Source organism: Carlito syrichta, unplaced genomic scaffold (assembly GCF_000164805.1).
Source record: "Carlito syrichta isolate Samal-C Ts95f unplaced genomic scaffold, Tarsius_syrichta-2.0.1 Scaffold305689, whole genome shotgun sequence".
NCBI classification, from domain to species: Eukaryota; Metazoa; Chordata; class Mammalia; order Primates; family Tarsiidae; genus Carlito; species Carlito syrichta.
Window position 1 is genome coordinate 602,399 of NW_007249785.1, and position 20,084 is coordinate 622,482.

The 20,084-nt window shown below is 55.8% G+C and overlaps 1 protein-coding gene across 1 annotated transcript; it reads left to right on the top strand.

Moving 5' to 3' along the window:
• The first annotated feature begins 18,397 nt into the window (after positions 1 to 18,397).
• On the top strand, positions 18,398 to 19,781 carry ASPRV1 (aspartic peptidase retroviral like 1). The gene is given in 2 exon segments (XM_008062382.2): positions 18,398 to 18,601; positions 18,603 to 19,781. Coding segments are annotated over 2 exon segments (1,155 nt in total). The 3' UTR covers positions 19,554 to 19,781.
• Positions 19,782 to 20,084: the final 303 nt, after the last annotated feature.

Sequence of the window (20,084 nt, forward strand, 5' to 3'; positions counted from 1 at the left end):
GGACAGCCCAGGAAAGCGGGGGGCCTGTGCAGTCCGCTCTCGAGGGCCCCCGGGAGGCTCAGACTTCACCTCTTCCCCAGCCTTTCTGGGGGCCTTCGTGCCCCGCCTGGGGGCCCCGTGTCCAGGGCCCAGGCTCCCCACCCCGAGGCCTGCCCCTGTCAGAGGCCTCGGCCCTCTGCCCCCTGGTTCCTCTTCCTTTTCATTTCCTCCTTCCTGGGGCAGCCTTCCAGACCCTCCCCACAGCGTCTGCAGGGAGCCCAGGCGGAGGCAAAAAGAGGCAAAAGAGAGAAGGGCCGGCACAGCTTCTGCTTGGGTCTGAAGCTCAAACGTCTCCTGAGACAGGAGGCGCGAAAGAGGACAGACCTTCCAAGACCTTCTTGGAAGGGGAGGAGAAAGGAAAAATGCTGTCATCTGAACGTAAATGAGTAGCTGAGGAAATCATCTGGCCACACAGAGAAGAAATGGGAAGATACGGCTTTGTGTTCAGATGCTCACAGACCTAACATGTGGCCCTAGCATGTCACATGTTGTCTGGGAGCTTCCTGAGTTGTGCATGGGGTTGGGGATTCCAATCTCCGAAGCAGCCACGGCCACTCCCGGTCCCAGAGTCATGGCCTGGGAGGTGTTTGGGGTCTTTTTTTTTTGTGTGGGAGTCTCACTCTGTCGCCCAGACTGGAGTGCAGTGGCCGCTCCCGGCCACTACAGCCTCGACCGGCTGGGCTCCGGCGATCCTTCCGCTCAGCCCTCCAAGTAACCGGAACTACAGGCGTGCGTTACCACGCCCGGCTGATTTTTTAATTTATTGTAGAGATGAGGTCTCGCTGCCCAGGCGGGTCTCGAACCCGCGGGCTCAGGCAATCCACTCACCTCAGCCTCCCAAAGGCACGGGATGACAGGCTGAGCCACCGAGCCCGGCTTGTTTGGGATCTTATTTTGATGTTTGAGACCTCCCAGCCACTGTCTGACCAGGACAACTTCCGCACTGTCGCTGACAACTTTTTACTGCAGCCTGTTGTTGGTCTAACCTGTGAGGCTTTTTTGTGGCTCTGGACTCTGCCTAAGTGCTCTCTGTAAATTATCTCATATAATCCGCACAACTGCTTGATGAACTGGGCCTACTGTTTTCATTTTATGAAGGAGGAGACGGAGGCCCGGAGCAGCCAAGTTGACTCCCCGCCGTGGCTTGGTAGGTGAGGCAGAGCTGGTCTGAGTCTCAGACAGAGCTCTTTAGCCCTCCGGGTTGTGTCCTTCAGAAGGACAGAGGGACCGGGAAGGCAGCCTTCCTAGGACGAGTGTGTGGCCATCTGAGAACCAGTCTTGGAAAACCCTTCCTCGGGAGACTGCCGGATTCTTGCGTTCTCCTGAGGCCCGGGGGGGCGGAAGGAGTATGTGGGGAGCTCAGACCCCCTGGGGAAGAGGCTTCTCTGGGGGTGGGACAAGCATCTCTCAGAGCGCTGGGGCCACTGCCTGGCCATAAGGCCCAAGTCCCTGCCAGCACACCTGCCCTGCAGAGGGCCGCGGCCAAGGACAGGCAGCTGGCCGGTGATGTTCACACAGAAGAGCACCTAGCCTGCTCCCCCCGGGCTGGGACGGGGGATGTCTGGGATTGGATCCAGTCTCGGGGGTACAAACCCACACTCGTCAGGCATCATCCAAGGGCAGGGACTCACTTCTGGGGCTCACGAGCTAGAAGACCCGCCAAACAGCCTGGACGAAGACAACTCAGAGTGACACCGACAAGCCTCCTGGGGGACTGTCACATCCTTCCCTCCACTCCCCCTCCAGAATAATTCTTCTAATTTCCACCTTGTGTCCCTACAGAGAAGCATTCCACCCAACTTTCCTGATGAACCTGTAAGGAAATGGTACCTTTGAAATTCAAATCTTGGATTGGCTCAGTGGCTCAGTCTGTAATCCCAGCACTTTGGGAGGCTGAGGTGAGTGGATTGCCTGCGCCCGCAGGTTCGAGACCAGCCCAGGCAACTTGGCGAGGCATTGCCTCTACAATAAATCAAAAATTAGCCGGGCGTGGTAGCGTGTGCCTGTAGTTCCGGCTACTTGGAAGGCTGAGGCAGAAGGATTGCTGGATCCCAACAGGTCAACACTGGGGTAGCCATGAGTATGCCACTGCACTCCAGCCTGGGTGACAGAGCGAGACTCCAACTCAAGTAAATAAATAAATAAACAAATAAATCCAAATCTTGGCTGGGCCTGGTGTGGCTCACACCTGTAATCCCAGCACCTTGGGAGGCCGAGGCAGGAGGATCACTTGAGCCCAAGAGTTCAAGACCCACCCGGACATCATAGCCAGACTTTGTCTCTACAAAAATAAAAAATAAAAAAAATTAGCAAGGCATGGTGGTGCACACCTGTAGTCCCAGCTACTCAGGAAACTGAGGTTGGAGGATCATCTGAACCCAGGAGGTCAAGGCTGGGATGAGCTGTGATCATGTCACTGCTTCAGCCTGAGTGACAGAGTGAGACTGTGACTGAAAAAATAAAAATAAAAGTAATAAACAAATCTGCGTCTCAGCTTAAGCCTGATTTGAAGTTATGTTGACAGCAGAATCATGAATGGCCATTTCTTGAAGACCATTGTTCTTACTAGGCCTTCCTAGGTAGTACAGGGCCAGGCACTGTAAGAGTACAAGAGAAATCCAAGACCTGAAGTTATCAAGGAAGGCCATTCTCCCTCTTTATTTTTTGAGTCGGAGTCTCACTCTGTCACCCAGACTGGAATGCAGTGGCCGCTCCCGGCCACCGCAGCCTCAACCTGCTGGGCTCCGGCGATCCTGCTGCCTCAGTCTTCCAAGTAGCTGGAACTACAGGTGCGTGCTACCACACCTGGCTAATTTTTTTATTTATTTATTGTAGAGATGAGGTCTCACCAATTGCCCAGGGGGATCTTGAACCCGTGGGCTCAGGTAATCCACTCACCTCAGCCTCCCAAAGCGTGGGATTACAGGCTGAGCCACCGAGGCCGACTCATTCTCCCTCTTACAGGCAGAGACACGACACCCCAGAGATGTGAAGGGCCTCGCCCAAGGCCACACAACGACGCGGGGTAGTCTTGGGTTTGGAACTTGAGGTTTCTGCCTTTCAGCCCTGTGCTCTTTCGACAGCGTCTTACACAACCCACAGTGGCTCGAGGAGCAGGAGTCACACCTACAAAATGATGACAGAAGCTGCGGAGGGGGCACAGTTCCCCTTGCGGGCGGCTTCCCACCCACCGTGGGCTGCTGCCAGCGTCTTTACGTTGTTTACTTATGTATGCTTGTCAGGGGTTGCAGTGTTCTTTGAAGACACCGGGAATTTCCGTAATTCAAAAAAATGCTTCAATACATGGAATGTCTACCTTTTTGCCCAAGTTGTGTCTCTTCGGTGGGCGAGCGTGTGTGTTTTGTGGAGGCTGCCCTAGCTCTTGCCGTCCTTTGTTTCACATCGGCTGATCTGAGCTGGACTCTGCATGTGTGCTTTGAGTGGGGCACAATGGCAGAAGAGGGTGAGAAAGAAGCGTGGGGAAGCCACACTGTGCCGTCTGACTGACTGGCACATGCTGTGCCTGCAGGGGCTGGGGGCACTGCCATGCCTACCCACTGCTGGGGTGTCTAGAAGGAAAGAGGCTGGCCGAGGGCTCTCTCAGTCTGTAAGTGTGCAGGTTTTGAAGGCTCCTAATTGAGGGTCAGTGTCATTCATTCCCTCATGCAGATAATTCTGGAAAGCATTTCAGAAATAATTATTTTAAATCACCTCTGGGCAAAGGCCATGTGTCAGGTTCCAAAAGGTTTTTTTTTCTTTTTTTAAATACAGATGGGGGTCACACTATGTTGCCCAGGCTGGGCTCAGACTCCTGGCTTCAAGGGATCCTCCTGCCTTGGCCTCCCGAGTGCTGGGATCACAGATGTCAGCAAGCCACTACCCAGGCCAGGATTTGTTTCATGTCCAAGGCCACGACTTGGTTATATTCTCTCCTCTGTAGGGAGCCTGAGAGTTCCCACTCAGTTCCAAGGGTTCCGGGACTGACTCCTGGCAAGGGGCTCCAGCAGCCAGTTCTGGGCCCTCCCGGTGGAGGTTGAAGTGAAGGCTGCCCGTCCACATCCCGGCCTCATGGGGCCAGACCGGAGGGCGCGGGGTGCTGGGAGGAGGCGCTGTGGGGCTGGGCCCGGTCTCTGAGGACAACTGCATGCGTCCTCTCTGAGAAGTCAGTGGCCCAGGGCAGCGGTTGGAGGACCCGGGGTTTCCGTCCCTTCCTCACACCTGATCTGTGTGTGTGTGTGTGTCGCTAAAGAGGAAAACAACTGGGCCCACGATCCAGAACCCAAACCAGATGGAGGTCTCGTGAGAGATCAGCACGGCATCCTGAATGGAAGCCCAGGGGCCTCTGAAGAAAGAGGCCTCAGAGACTGCCCGGGCTCTTTATGGGTCATGTGGCCAGAGCGTTGGACCTCCCATGCCACACGGCGGTGGGGGACAGGGTTGGGTGTCATGGGGTCACATGTCCAACTCTTGTTTCTTTGAAGCTAGAGTTGGACAGATTTTATCTCGCCTACTTTGACCTTCTGTGGGGCAACAGCTGGGGGTGAGATGGAAAGAATGGGGGGGGCAGTAAGCTCTTTGGTTCTTCTTCTGGTCTGTTTAGCAACTTCCCGTGACTTTTGAGCAAGGACAGGTGTAACCCCTTGTGACCTGAGGTGTGCAGTCCCCAACGTATGCCTGTGGGCTCAAGGCTGTGTGGAAATCGACCCTGGCTCAGCCAAAGCAAATTCAAAATTAAAAGCAAATTTAGGTTGGACATGGCGGCTCACACCTGTAATCCCAGCATTTTGGGAGGCTGAAGCGTGAGGATTGCCCGAGCCTGGGAGTTGGAGACCAGCCTGGGCAACATAGTGAGACCTCATCACTACAAAAAAAAAAAAAAAAAAAATCAAAAAAATTCGCTGGGTGTGGTGGCGCATGCCTTTAGTCCTAGCTCCTTGAGCGTCTGAGGTACCAGGATCACCCGAGCCCAGGAGGTTGAGGCTGTGGTGAGCCATGATCGTGCCACTGAAAAAAAGCAGATTTGTTGGCGGTGGGGGAAGAGCCGAGTACGTGAACATGAAGCCAGCAGACTCCGGCCGTCTTCCTCTCCCCGGACCCACCACGTGCCTCGTACAGGGCGGGCATTCTGCCTCCCATCTCCTTCGCTCTCCACCCACTACCCTTTACAGCTCAGCAAGGCCCACACTTTCCCAGTGCGTCCCCAGACCGACAGAGGGAGAACCCCAGGCGAGGTCTTTGTCTCTGTGAGTGAAGCTGGTGGCAGAGTTTCGCTGCGAATTCAAACGCACCTACTAGAAACAGCCTTCTCCTCCAGGGATCCTGGGTGCTTTCCAAATGGACCAATTCTCGAAAGTGTCGGAGGAGGTGGAGAAGCTTCCAGAGGGAGGAGCAGCCTGGGCAGCATGGGGCAGCCAGGGAAGGCTGTGCAGGGAGCTGGGGGAGGAGGAGGGGCAGAGGAGTCTGCAGGGGGCTCTTGTTGGGCAGGCGGGGCCCCCAGCTTCCCCAGGACACTCAGGTGTCCAGGCCTTGCCTCCTCCGGAAAGCCGGGACACAGGTCCTCCACCACACACCCCGCCAGACCCTCGCCTCTCCTCAGAGGGAGCTCTGTCCCTCACTAGGGGGCTGGGGCTTCTCCTCTCTTTGTGCCCCGGCTGAGGCTGAGCCTCCTTCCTCCTGCCTGAGGATCCGGCCTTAGCCTGGACTATGCCAGAGGAATGAGGTGGAGCCGCCAGGCGAGTGACCCGGGACCTGCTCTGTGCTCGAGGACCAGCCCTGCCCAGGAGCTCGGGGCATCAGACACAGCGTCGCAGGGCGGGCCGATGGGGGATGTGACAGGAACGTGAAGGTGCCATTGGCCCGTGCCCAATCTCGGGAAACAGCCTGGCCTCATGGCTCCATGCCCACCTCAGCTGAGGGACTCCTCAGCCACCCACACTTGTCGTTGCCCAGAACTAGTCTCCTCTCGGCAACAACCCCAGCATCCCCACCCTCCAAGCCCAGCCCTCTCCCCGTCCAGGGTTTCCATCCGCACTCCCACCACCCCTGTCCTCGGCTCACCGAGCTCCCCAGGGCCTCCAACGCCCACTTCCTGGGTGGATGGTGAAGCTCGTCACCAACACGGCTGCCCAGAGAGGAGCAGCTAGAGATAGATAGGTAGGTAGGTAGATAGACAGATATCCCCCCAAACCGGAATTTGTTTATACAAAATGGTGCATTTATTCTGACGTGTCTAAACTTCAGTGACCTTCCAAGTGCTCTCTGTTTGATGCCATACACCTGTCGAGAGGCTTTCCTGCTGCTCCAAACAACTTTTGAACTAGTCAGTTTCTCTGCCTTTTAGTGCTTCTGCCATTTTTTGCTTTCACCTCCTCCACATTGACAAACTGTTTCCCTTTGAGGACTTTATTTGATCTGGGGAAACAAAGGAAAAAGCCACTTGGGGTGAACGGGGAGCGCGGGGCGTGGGGGTCATGCCACTGTGCCTCAAAACTGCCGAACACTCAGCGTGGCGTGGGCAGCTGTGACGCCGTGGAGGAGGAACCAGTCGCCCGCCTCGCCATTCCCTCCACAGTCGGTGCCACAGTGTTCTCAAAACTTCCGGATAAAAACCTTGGCTGATCATTTGATCTAAAGGAACAGATTCCAACGGTGCTACAAGGGGCCCAGCTTCCGAAAGATAATTCTGTTTTCATGGAGAATCCCCGCCAAAAGGGCGGGTTCCTTGGAATACAGGCTTCCTCCACTAGGTCAGTGTTCTAGGAACCTGTCGGCGTCCATGTCCCACCAGCATCGAAAGAGCCTGCATCCCGCTTCAGGGAATTTTTCTGGAGATTTTTTCCACTCGTTTGCCCATTTCATGGTGGGTGAGTCACGAGCACACCTGCCCACACCACGCAGGACGTTCAGCAGGCTTCGACCGAAAATGGCCTGACCCCTGTGCCCCATCCAAGGTTGCCCTGAGCAACCCTTTGGTTTCCCCAGATGAAAAAAGTCCTCCAAGGGAAACATTTTGCTGATGTGGAAGAGGCGAAACCAAAACGGCAGAAACACCACAAGGCATCAAAATCAATGAGTTCACAGATTGCTTTGAGCCGTGGAAAAGGGGTCTCGATGGGTGTATTGCATCAAACGGGGGGTACTCTGAGGATGACTGAAGTTGAAATATTTAAGAATAAATACACAATTTTTAATAAATAAATACTGGTTTTTGGGGTCCCCTTCATGTATATGTATTTAATACACACACACACACACACACACACACACACACGTATTTAGAGATGGGGTCTCACTATATTGCCCAGGCTGGTTTCAAACTCCTGGGCTCAAGTGATCCTCCGGCCTGGGCCTCCCAAGGTGCTGGGATTACAGGTGTGAGGAAGTGTGGCTGAGAGTCCATTGTTTAACACTTACCAGCGCCCCACTGGGCAGACTGCCTTAGACTCAGGAGTGACCAGGGGTTTGACTCTTTGGAAACTTTCTCAGAAGGAAGGAATCATTGGTGGAAAGAGGCTCCCGGAGCGAGAGAGAGGAGGTGGGGTCCAGGTGGAAGGACTGACCTGGACAGCCAAGAAGACCCCCAAGGAAGGATGGAGGAGTAAAGAGAACCCGGGGCAGGGCGGGCGGAGGCCCTCCATTTCTCTGCCAAGTAGATCTTGCTCAAGCAGAGGAAGGTGAATACCTGGCCTAAGCAGTCAGCATGAGTACCTGGGAGGATAAGGAAGACTAAGGAAGATGGCGGAACACACATGCGTGCCAGTAGGCAGCAACAGAATCCTAGCCCCGGGAACTGGAGGGTGGGACTTGACCAGGTGCCGGCCCTGGGCCAAGCTCCGTGGTGCGGGCTGCTTGGTTAACCTCCCAGGACAGTCCTAGGGGAAACTGAGCCTTGGAACATTTTCATTTATCCACAGCTCGCAATCAGTAAGTGGCTGAGTCTGGATTTGAACTCAGGCAGGCTGGCCCTGTTGACAAGGCAGAGACTACACACAGGCCCATTTCTCCTCAGCAAATCCCCCCAGACCAAGCACATCGAATTGCTCCAGGACCAGGGCTGGCAGGACACGTGTGGCCATGGGTCAAGGGCCTGAGGGCATCCAAATGGCTGGCAAAACCCTCCCTTCTCCCCGCGTATTCCTTCCACCTGCTGCTCTTAGCGTGCTGCACTGTCTGTTTAATCGAGTTATAGTGAATCTGGGCTGGTATTCTTATTTTTTTACTTTTTGAGTTGGGGTCTCACTCTGTTGCTTAGGCTGGAGTGCAGTGGCACCATCATGGCTCACCACAGCTTTGATCTTCTGGGCTCAGGCGATCCTTACGCCTCAGTCTCCCAAGTAGCTGGGACTACAGGTGTGTACCACTATGCCTAACTTTTTTATTTTGTATAGAGACAAAGTCTCACTATGTTGCCCAGGTTGGTTTTGAGCTCTGAGGTTCAAGTGATTCTCCTGCCTCGTCTTCCCAAAGTGCTGGGGTTACAGGAGTGAGCCACCATGCCCAGTCAGGCTTCCATTTTCATCGTCATCATCATCATTGCTATTATTATTATTATTCTTTGAGTCAGAGTCTCACTCTGTTGCCTGGGCTGGAGTGCAGTGGCACAATAACAGCCACGACAACCTTGACCTGCTGGGCTCGGGTGATCCTTCCACCTCAGTCTTCCAAGTAGCTAGAACTACAACCACACATCACCACACCTAACTACTTTTTTGATTTACTGTAGAGACGATGTTTTGCCCAGTTTCCCAGGCTGGTCTTGAACCCCTGAGCTCAGGCAGTCCTCTTGCCTCAGCTTCCCAAAGTGCTGGAATTACAGGCATGAGCCACTGCGCCCAGCTTAGGCTTGCATTTTTTAATATTTTTGTTTCTTAATTTTTTTTCTGAATAATTTATTCTTATTGTATTCTTAAACAGTAAAGTGTATGGCAGATTTGGAATTTACAAACCAGAGCTTGGCCCTTAGAACATTTGAGAAGCATCATCCTAAGGTGTCACTCCCCTGCTGGGAGCCTTGAGTGCCGACCCACCACCGGCAGCCGCTTCTCAAATGGCAGGTGGGGGCCAATGAGTGGATTGAGGGGTTGGTTTAGTGTGTCATCACCAGCAGTAAAAAAAAAAGTGGAGTCAGATAGAAAATAACAGTGTATTCCACGTTGTAAACACATTTGTTTCAGCTATATATATTCCCCACGTTTTAGTGCAGCTGTGTCCTGGATTATGATGAAAAACATCTTTTCTACTACGATTAAAAATAAATAAATAAGTAAGCCAAGTAGCTTTGAATGCCACTGGTCGACACAGACAGCACTGCCAGGCCTGACGTTCAAAGCCACTGAGGCAGGAGCAAAAGCCTTAGCACTCATCCGTCCCACAAAGCTCAGCTGGGCGCCAGCCCCTGGTCATGCTCTGCCTTCGGCTCTCAGAACTGAGATCCTGTGGCGGCCTCTGGCTCTCACGTGGGTTCCGCTGTCTTCTCCAGCGTTCCTCGTCCTCCCAAGTCTCTCCTCTTGGCCAGTGCTGAGGAGGATCCGGAGATGCTTTGTGGGGAAAGGGCGAGGACATTCATGCTATGGACAAGCCCAAGGAACTTGGCCAGCAAAGGCCCGGAAACGCCATGACTTTCACGCCTGGATTTGTCGGGAGAGCTGAACCCCGCCTCCGGGAACTTGCTGGCGGCCTGAGGATCACAGTCCCCTGGGATGGGTGCTTCGCGGCCCTACGTTTGCTGGGAAATCGAGGGAGACTCCTGGCAGTGCTAGCACCTCAGCTGACTTGTGAGAGGGGGGTTGAGGTTTGCCGGGAGAACAGGGCTGCAGAGTGGGCTCGCCTGGCCGAGTGACTGGCGAAAGGCACAAGAAAACCTGTCCTGTTTGGGGAGTGACAGGCCATTTGGTGTAGGTGGAGCGTGAACCAGGGAGGGGACCTTCTGGAGCCCTGTTGAGAGCTGAGACTTTCTGTCGGGAGGAGGGACCATGGAGGGATTTTGAGCAGAAGAACGACATGAGCAGTCTTACATCCTTGGAAGATGACCCCGGTGGCCCGAGGGGGGCGGGCAGGCCTGCAGGGCGACAGAGGGGGCAGCCCCAGGGTGGCTTGAGAGAGTCAGGGGAGGGGAGCCGAGGGAGGGAGGGAGACCGAGACTCCAGGGGAGGCCAACAGTCTGTGACTGATGATCCCAGCCCGCCAGACGAGGCGGTGGGAGGAGGCAGGAGCCAAGAAGACCTCGTGTCTCTGACTCTGGGAGCCGGCTGCCTAGGCGGCCATTCGCCTGGATAAAGAGCACAGGAGGCAGAGGGCATCTGGGGAGGAGAGAGCGTGTTCCATGGAGGTGGACGTGTCAGGCGGGCCGCTGGCGGGGGAGAGGACGGGCCGGTGACGCAGGCCGAGGTGACCCTGACCGGGGAGCGTGTGTGGAAGGAGAGGCGCCGAGCTGCAGACTGAGCCTCAGGAAGCTCTCCTGGGAGAGTCTGGGGAGAGGGGAGCCCAGGAAGACAGAGGGGAGAGGTCCCAGGGCAGAAGGGCCAGAAACGTGGGCCAGAAACCAAAGGCGCAGAGACGAAGGAAAAGCAGTTGCGCCAACGCTCTGGAAGCCCCGATTCCCTGAAGGCTGAGAGATATGGGGTGTGGCCCCTGGGAGCCACTGCTGTCCTCAGCACGAGGGGGGCGGAGGGGGGTGGGGCCGTGTGGGCGAGTGTGGGCAGCACGGTGCGGCAGAGTCCACGAGGCCGCCCCTCGGCCGGGCACGGGGCGCTTGGGCCTCCAGATGGGCTTGGCGGCTGGTCCCGGCACGCTGCGTTGTCAAGAGAGGGGCAGACTGCACATCAGCCCCCACCTGCACCATGGTAGGGGGCCATACGCTGCGGCCCTGAGAGTGTGGACCCACCCTTGTAGAAACTGCCTGGGAAGGAAGGAGAGAGGCAGCTGTTGACCAAGGAGATGCAGGATCATGGGGAGGGTATCTCTTTTCTGTTTCTTTTGCTTTCCTTTTTTGAGTTAGGGTCTCATTCTATCACCCAGGCTGGAGGGCAGTGGCATGATCATGGTTCACTGCAGCCCCTTCCTGGCGAGGGGGTGCTCAGGTGACCCTTCTACCTCAGCCTCCCAAGTAGCTGGTGCTACAGGTGCACATCACCACACCCAGCTAACATTTTTTATTTTAGCAAAGAAAGAGGAGGTCTTACTATGTTGCCCAGGCTGGTCTCAAACCCTGGGCTCAAACAGTCTCCCCTGCCTCAGCCTCCCAAAGTGCTGGGATTACAGGTGTGAGCCACCATGCCCAGCCTTATTATTTACTTCTTACTATGAAAATTTTCAAACACACCCAAAAGTTGTGGGAAGCGTAAATAAACCTTCTTATTTCTGTCATTGAGCTTCACCAATGATTAACATTGCCAATCTTACTTTATTACCAGTCTTTTAAGTACATTTTTAAAAACCTAAAACAAAATTTTAATAGACTTTATTTTTAGAGTAGTTTTAGGTTTTGCAGCAAAACTGAGTGAAAAGTGCAGAGATTTCCTACACACTCCCTGTCAAAACCTTTCTTATTCGGAAATAATTTTAAGCCTATAGAAAATTTCAAGCACAAGTTTCTTCAATTTCAAATAATTTTTTCTTATTACAGAATACATTCACAGAATGTCTGTAGAGGAAAATTAATATGCTGCTGCCACTCCCAAATAATGGCGTCTTTCTTTCCAGTCTTTTTTCTGGGTTTGTGCACATGGTTTCCCGGCAACCCAGGCACTGCTGCAGCCCCAAGCCCTCTTGTGCAGTGCTCCACACGCGCCGACCCAGGTGAGGGGCCCTCGAGGCCCCGCTCCCGCCTCAGGCAGTCTGCTGTGAGCAGCCTTAACTCACCCGAGCTCTCGGTTTGTGGGAGCCCTCACTTCCCGGTTTGGACTAAGCCCAGTATTGTTTTCATTTGTGTCCGCCTTTGGTCCTGTGGCTAAGGCCTGGTGGGGGGAGTCGCGCAAGCCCCTGGGTCGCCATCTCGCCCCGAGTCTCCAGGGTGAGCTGTGCCTACGTGCCGCCCACGTGCGCCTCTGGGTTCTGAGTACCTGGGTTCCGGTCTGTCTCCCCGGCTCGGCCGTGAACTCTGTAAGGGTAGGGCTTAGGTCGGATGCATTCCTCAAAGTGCGGCAGAGTTGGCCTCTGTAAGTATGTGTGGAATGGAATCAGCCCACTTAATTGGCATCGTCCATCCCTGTCCACGCGGCAGCCTCTTTGAGGGCCTTCTGCTAATATTCAGCCACCAGCATGCTGTCCGGCACACAGCCGGTACTCCATAAGTGCTTGCTAATGTGGTTCCCAACAGCCTGGAGAGTTGTGTGCAGGTTAGGGCTCTTCTGTTTTCCCCTTCTTCCCTTTCTGCCTCTCGCACATGTGGATAGTAAAGAGAGAGGCCACACTGACATGAGGGAAGGCACCCCTCTCTGCTGCTGCCCCCCGTTTTCCGTGTGTTGGGAGCAAAGCTAAGCTGGCGGTTGACTCAGAAGAAGCAGTCCCTAGGCTATTTCATATGTTTTCATTGCTCACAATACTAGTTATCATTAGCAGCAATTAAAACTATTTCTGGATCCGTCCAAAGCTGCTTTTGAGGTATTTCAAATTGGACAAAAGTCCTCCCTGTATCTAGCTTTGAGCCAGGTTACCTGGTGCTGTCAGAGGTACATTTGCATTTGGAGATTGCCCAGTTTGTATGTTTTGATTGCCTGAATAGTACACAGTTGCAAGGGTGTTTGTCCAAAGAGGTGTCGTGTCCGGACCTGTCTTACAAGTCCCACTCCCAGCCTCAGCTAAGTGGAGGGGACCCTGGACATGGGAGAGGAGGACGCATCTGCAGAGGGTCGTTCCTTAGACCAGCTGCTCTTGCCAAGAACAACCTCCGGGCTCTGTGGCCTTGAGGGAGGGTGGCATCCGTGGGGCAGGAAGGGCTGAGGGCCTGGCCTAGGGTGGGGGCACCAGGAATTGGGGAAAAGGTGAGAATCCGATTCAGAGCGCTGAACCCTGAGGAGGGGACTGGGAATGCTTTCAGGACACCTTAGTAATCTTCGTATCTGGTTGAAAGATACAAACAGGGAGAGAGCCAGTTTTGGCAAATGGAACTTCCAGGAGTTAGTCACAGCTTGCCCCGATCAGCTCCAGGTTGGCCCTGGCCCCAAACCCAGGCCTGGAGGACTCGGGATGGGCATGGCGGCCCGGGGTCCCTGTCCCCAAATAGTTCCAGGACCCTCCAGAACCGTGACTCACGCCCAGTAATTCGCCTCCTCTTGACACAGTGGATTTGGCCGGTGGGCTGGGCTGGGCCGTCTCTGCCTGGAAGGGTTCCTGGGCTGGGTGGTGCGGGAGGGTTGGAGGGCAGCCCAGCGGGAGTTCCAGTTCTCCACTGTTCCAGAACCTCTTCCTCCCACTGGGCTGCCCTCCAACCCTCCCACACCACCCAGCCCAGGAACCCTTCCAGGCAGGAGTGCTCTGCCCCCCAGGTGCAACCCCGGCCTGTGGGGCAGCGCTGGGACACGACCACCCGTCTGGAGGAGGCCTGGCGGCGATCAGCCAGGGGGCCGGTCGAGGACAAGCCGTCCTACCCACGTGCCTTTGGCGGTGGCTGAATGTGAAGGCTGGGTAATCCCCGTGCGGTGACAGCGGGTGTGGGCACTTGGAGGGTTTATGGTTTCAGAATAAGGAACCTGCCAGGGCCTTGGATTTCCCAACACACCTTGCTGTGGTCAGAGCCCACCCAGACCCCTTTGGTTCTGATCCGAATCCCTCACCGATTCTTGTGCCAAATTCACCTCTTCATTTCTTGTTTCGGCTTCAAGTGTTGGTGCCATAAGCCTACCGAGGCAGAACGCTGGAAGCCGGATCCAGCGTGGGCGGGGCACCCAGGAGCTGTGTGACCAAACCCACACACGCTCACACCGACTCCCACGCTCACACCAACTCCACACATGCACACCAGCTCTGCACACTCACATGCTCACACCGACCCCACACGCTCACACACTTACACCAACTCCACACACACCAACCCCCCACGCTCACATCAACACCCCCCCCCCCCGCGCTCACACCAACTTGACACTCTGGCACTCACGCCAGCCCTGACACACACTCACACTGACTTTACCCACTCACACACACCAACCCTCACAGTCACACACTCACCCCAGCCCCACACACACTACACCAACTTGACACTCTGACACGCACTCACACCAGCCTCCACACTCACGCCCACACTGACCCTACACACACACACACACCCACCAGCGTTGGGACGGAAGCCTATCTGAGTTGGGCCGTGTGCCCGGCTGTGCAAGAGGGGCAGGGGCAGCCTCACCCGTGGTGGCGAGTGCTGGCCTGTGTCCTCGGCCCCACCGGGTGGCGGCATGGCCCACTTCAAGACCGGCTCCTTTCAAAGCAGCGTGGTTCCGACAGGCTGCTGTAAGTGGGTCAGCCTGCATACGCACCTTGGCCTCAGACTCTTCAGAACTTGGCTGCTAAACATCTGCATCCTGCTTTCATGAGCTTGTAAGCCATGGCCACGTGGGCCGGCCTAGTCTTCTGAAGCAGCAGGTGTGCCCAGAGGCTAATAAACAGCAGATGCCTCCAATAAAGGGGAGTTTGGTACTCGGTGTGAAGGTGGGTGCAAACAGGTATGTGGAACAAAAGGCAGGTGCTGAATTCTACATACAAGTTACACAGTTTCTTAAACCGTAGTGTGATTGTGTATATAGTGTGCGTATTACACGTACGGGATGTGTGTACAGTGTGTGGGGCGTGTGTTTTGGTGGACATGTATGGTGTGTGGTAAGGAGTGTGTGTGTGTATGACAAAACCAATGACATATTTGCAGGGCTCAGTGCAGAATGAAAGCGTGGGGCCTTGTTCAGAACTGTCAGGCATTTCGGCCTAGCTCATACCTGTCATCCCAGCACTTAGGGAGGTGGCGGTAAGAGGGTTGCTTGAGCCAGGAGTTCAGGAACAGCCTAGGTATCATGGCGAGACCTTGTCTTTACAATAAAATAAAACGTGGCACACACCTGTAGTCCCAGCTACTTGGAAGGCTGAGGTATAAGGATCACCTGAGCCAAGTAGGTTGCGGTTGCAGTAGCTGTGAGCATGCCACAGCACTCCAGCCTTGGTGACAGTGGGACTCTCACTCAAACAAACAAACAAAAAACTGTCAGACATTTCAAGGCAGCAATGGAAGAGCGTCAGATCAAGCTGAGGCCTTTCTGAGCGTGGAGAGTCACAGGCCCGTGAAACTGGCCCTGGTTGGAGAGAGCGCATCTTCTTGTCTCCCTTCAAGCTTCCCATGCGCCGGAAGGTCCTTGGGTCCCCTTTGCCCTTGCTCCATGTGCCCCCCAGAGTAGCCTTGACCTCAGCGGTGTGGGGAATCGACTGAGGCGGCCTGACGTGGAGCTGTGGGGCCTGTGCGTTGCGAGGGCTTGTCCCGCCCCTTCCCGACCCTTCTCCTCTTCCAGGCAGGGCCTCGCTAGGGGCACCACAGTCTGTCAGGTGCCTCCTATCTTTGGCTTCTTGCTCAAAAAATGACCTCCTCAGAAGACTGGGTCTGCTCCCAGCCCCGCATGCCCACCCTGCATGGTGGGGCCCTGCCCCGCACCCTTCGGGACTGACAGGACTTCAGGCTCCTCTCCAAGTCCCCCCTGTGTCCCCACCAGTCAGCAGGAACAGACTGGAGCGCACGGGGCATTCCCACTGCCCCCCGAAGGCCCACGGATGGGCCTCGTCCTGGGCTTGTATCGATTTGCCAACTCCTGAGGAGAGGCGGCCGAGGGAACCAGGGTGCGGAAGCAGAACTGGGCCGGCCGAGCTCGCGTGGTCCAGAACTCCCAGGAGGGGGGCGTGGAGGGTGGGGATTCCCTAAGTCCTTCCTGTTTATTGTCCTGCTTTGCTCCTCTGAGGTTAAGTACGGTGTGCCTGCTTCTGAGCACACTCAGGAGATGCTAATGGGTAATAATGAGGGTGTTCCGCCCCAATACCTACCTATACCTGTCAATAATTAGCCGCCATTTCCTAGGTTCTGGGAGGAGCCCGTGGCACCTGGCCTGCTCTAGCTGGCTTAGCTCATCAGGACACCATGAGCGCAGCCACTCCAAGGTCCCTGAGTGCTTCCGGGGTGTTCTAGGTTCAGGTATCTTCCAAGGGTTAAGGGAACCTGAGGACTTACCGTCCCTAGCCAGAGATAGACCGGACCAAAGGCTGACCCTGGCCCCTTCCAGCTACCATGGTAACCACGAGACCCTCTGTGCTTGTCATGGAGGTCCCAGATGGAACTGTGTGGTCGAGCCCCCGTAGAGCGGTGTGATGATGATAAACTGGTTTTCCAGAGGAGGGGGGAAGTCCTAATTTAGTATTTGCCAATTTCGCTGGTGTTAATATTCCCACCAAGTCTGATTTCCAGTGCCAATTCGTTTAGCCACTGGCTGCCAAACTTCCTGAATATTGAACAAGCAGCTCTTGCCAAACAAGAACACTGACCCCAGCGCCCAGGGTCTGCCTCTCGGAGCCCAGCATTCTGCTTCCCTGTCTTTGCAACTTGCCTTTATCCAGCAACTGGATAGCCTGGGACCTGCAGCCATCTAAAGGCCCTGGGGGCTTCAGAGTGCTGAGATCAGGCACTAGTCTGCCTCACATGCCGTCATGATGTTCGCAGAGGGGGTGGATGTGGAACGACCTTGCCAACGTGAGCGCCAAACCCCATGCAATGAAGTCCCACCTGTTTCTAGTCTGGGAGAGAGCTGATTGCAACGTCTGCGTAGCACTGTGGTTGGAAAGGCCAGTTTGGGGCACCGGGCAGTTTCTGCTTGTCAGCTGACAAGCCACCCTGCCTCTTGCTTCCTCACTCATCTCCACTTTCAGGGGACCAGGTGTATGGAGCATAAATACCAGCAAGCGGGGGAACCCCTGGGTCAGTTCCTTGGGCTGTGGGACAACACCCACCCAGGGGCTGGGGTTTCTCCACAAAAGCTCACCTGCGGAAGGAACTTCCTGCTCTTGTGTGTGGCTGAGCCATTTCTCTGGATGGAGGTTTTTCACTGTGCAATCTTCTCAGGGAGACACCTGCCCTCAACTCCTTCCCGTCAACTCCTGTGGGCTCCTGGAATGCCACGATGGCCCCACCTCAGCCAGGCAGCTGTGATGAGAGGTGTGGATCCAACTGCCTCTTCGCTGGCTCACTGTGTCAGGTGGAAGGGCTGGAGACCGCAGCTGTCTTGCAACAGGGTTAGGGACCCAGGGCCATCCAGAGGAAGGGGACCTCTGGGTGTCAGCCAGACACTAGGTGATGGACAGCACAGGCAACCAGAGAGGGACAGGATCTCGGCCAGGAACAACAGCTCCAGAATCACAGGTGTGCCGCGGAATCTTCCTCCTCTCCCATCCTTAATCGCTCCTGCCTGGTGACAGCACACGGCCAGGCCTGGAGCCCAGCAGAGAGCACCCAGAGAGGAAGTCTCTCTGGGGGCTGGAGACAGTCACACATGCCAGGACTGTGAGCCCCAGATTCTGGTTCATAGCAGGAGACAGACTTGCGAACAAATCACCAGAGCACACTGCAGCACACATTCACCCAGAGTGGGTATCTATGCTAGAGACCGGGCAGAAGGCTCCCTGGGGGAGGTGCTATTGGAACGGGGCCCTGAAAGTGGGTCCCTTCAACAGCTCCCACACAGGCCCAAGTCAGGCCTCCAGCCACGGGACTCACAGATCCCCTCTGTAGGCATCTGCCGGACCTAGAGCAGCCCTTCGCCCCCGGCCGTGCCGGGTCACACGGGCACCACCAACATGGCAAACACTGCCGCTCAGCACAAAAAGGAGTGAAATCCCCCTCTTGCTCTTCCCACAAATGATCAGGTGGGGGTAGGTAAGGGCTGCAGTGTCCGAGGAAGGGTTCCTGTAAATCGAGAGGGGCTGGGCAGACAGGTGCTGCCACACGTGGAGTCGGGGATGGGGCGGGGCCCGCCCAGAGGAGGGCAGCTGCCCCCATGGCTCTGAATCAGGGGCGATCAATGAGGGAAAATTACTGCAGTGATTGAGTTCATACCAGATGATTGTGTGCGTGTGCGTGCCCTCCCTTAAAAAGAGGATTTCTGCGCATTCTTAATTCTGGGACCCTCTCCTTCCCTCTGCAGGAAATCTCTCCTGTGCCTTTAGGTCGGCCCCTCCAAGTTGTCACTTGGGGGTGAAGCCAACAGAGCTGCTCTGGCCTGAAAGCAGATGGGCCTCTGGTCCCTGCCTCCCCCTCCCTTCTCCAACTGACGACAAACACTGGCCTGCCATCATATCCTCCGGGTCCTCGTCTGTTATTCTGGGACACAGGCTGGGGAGGGGTATGCCCCCTCCGGCTGAGACTTGGGACGTGGGCTGGATGAGGGAGAGGCACCCATCCTGCTTGTCAGGCTGGACGCTGCCAGGAGGGCGGGGTGAGGAGGGGCGGAGCTTCCAGAACAAAGGAGAATGGGGAGCCCGGGGGCCCAAGCTAGGCATCAAAAAGCCTCTGCAGCACAAGCAGGCCACAGCAGTGCTGGCCTCTGCGCCCTGCAGTCAGTCAGACAAGGCCGCCTGCTCTTTACTGCTTGTCCGAGGCCGGGCAAGTCAACAGCAGCCTGCTCGGAGAGGCCTCGTGGTCCAGCGTGATTGCGCCGACACGGCTCTGTGGCTTTCTCTTCTTGGCCTGGGTTGCTGCTGAAGTTCCGGAAGGGAGCAGAGGGATGGCTGAGAGCGGAGCCAGGAGTGAGGGAGGCCGCCGGCAGCATGCCTTCGTCCCAGAGCATTTTGACGGTGCCAGTGTCGCCCCAAGCCTCTGGCTGCACCGCTTTGAGGTCATCGACGACCTCAACCATTGGGACCATGCCACCAAGCTAAGGTTCCTGAAGGAGTCCCTCCGGGGAGACGCCCTGGAGGTCTATGGTGGGCTCAGTCCTCAGGAGCAGGGAGACTATGAGACTGTGAAGGAGACCCTCCTGAAGGCGTTCGGGAACCCCGAGGCCGTGTCCAGCCACCTGCCCAAAGAGATCGTCTTTGCCAACAGCATGGGTAAGGGCTACTATCTCAAGGGGAAAATTGGCAAAGTGCCCGTGAGGTTCCTGGTGGACTCTGGGGCCCAGGTCTCCGTGGTCCATCCAAGCCTGTGGGAGGAGGTCACTGATGGCGACCTGGACACCCTGAGGCCCTTTGAGAATGTGGTGAAGGTGGCCAACGGGGCTGAGATGAAGATCCTGGGCGTCTGGGATACAGCAATGTCCCTGGGCAAGATGAAGCTGAAGGCGCAGTTCCTAGTGGCCAACGCAAGCGCTGAAGAAGCCATCATTGGCACCGACGTGCTCCAGGACCATAACGCCGTCCTGGACTTCGAGCACCGCACGTGCACCCTGAAAGGGAAGAAGTTCCGCCTTCTGCCGGTGGGAGGATCCTTGGAGGATGAGTTTGACCTGGAGCTCATTGAGGAAGAGCCCTCAGAGGAGGCGCGGCAGGAGCCCTTCCACTGAGAAGCCCTGTTTCCTGGCCTCCCAGATATTGGTGGGAAGGCACGCCTTTGTGGGGGTGCCTGTCCTCAGGGGAGTCACTGGGCGCGGCTGGCCCTCTAAACCAACTCTTGCTTTCCGCTCCCCTCCCTCTGCAGGGGCCTCAATCTGCCCCTGATGGGGGAGGCTTCTGCTGAAAAGGCTCACGGGAGAGAGGGCAGGCTGGCTTAGTAGGACAGGGTCCCCATGCTCATCAAGCTGCTGTTGGTAGCCAAGACTTGGAGGCTGGAAGAGCTTTCAAAGAAGCTAGAAATGTTTGTCTTTGAGAGGACTGGGGTGCCCCTTCAGACCACCTGAGGCGGGACTTAGTCAACTTCAGGTCCACAAAACCTGTCTCAGCTGGGCTGGGTCCTGGCCACAGGGTCCTGAGGGCCAGTTGAGCTGAGATCCCTGAATCTTCCCACTTGTGCAGTGTGTTTTCCTTCTGTCATTTGCTTTGAAACCCATAGAGCCTGTGCCAGTCATTCAACTGCTTCAAAGACCAATAAAGATTGA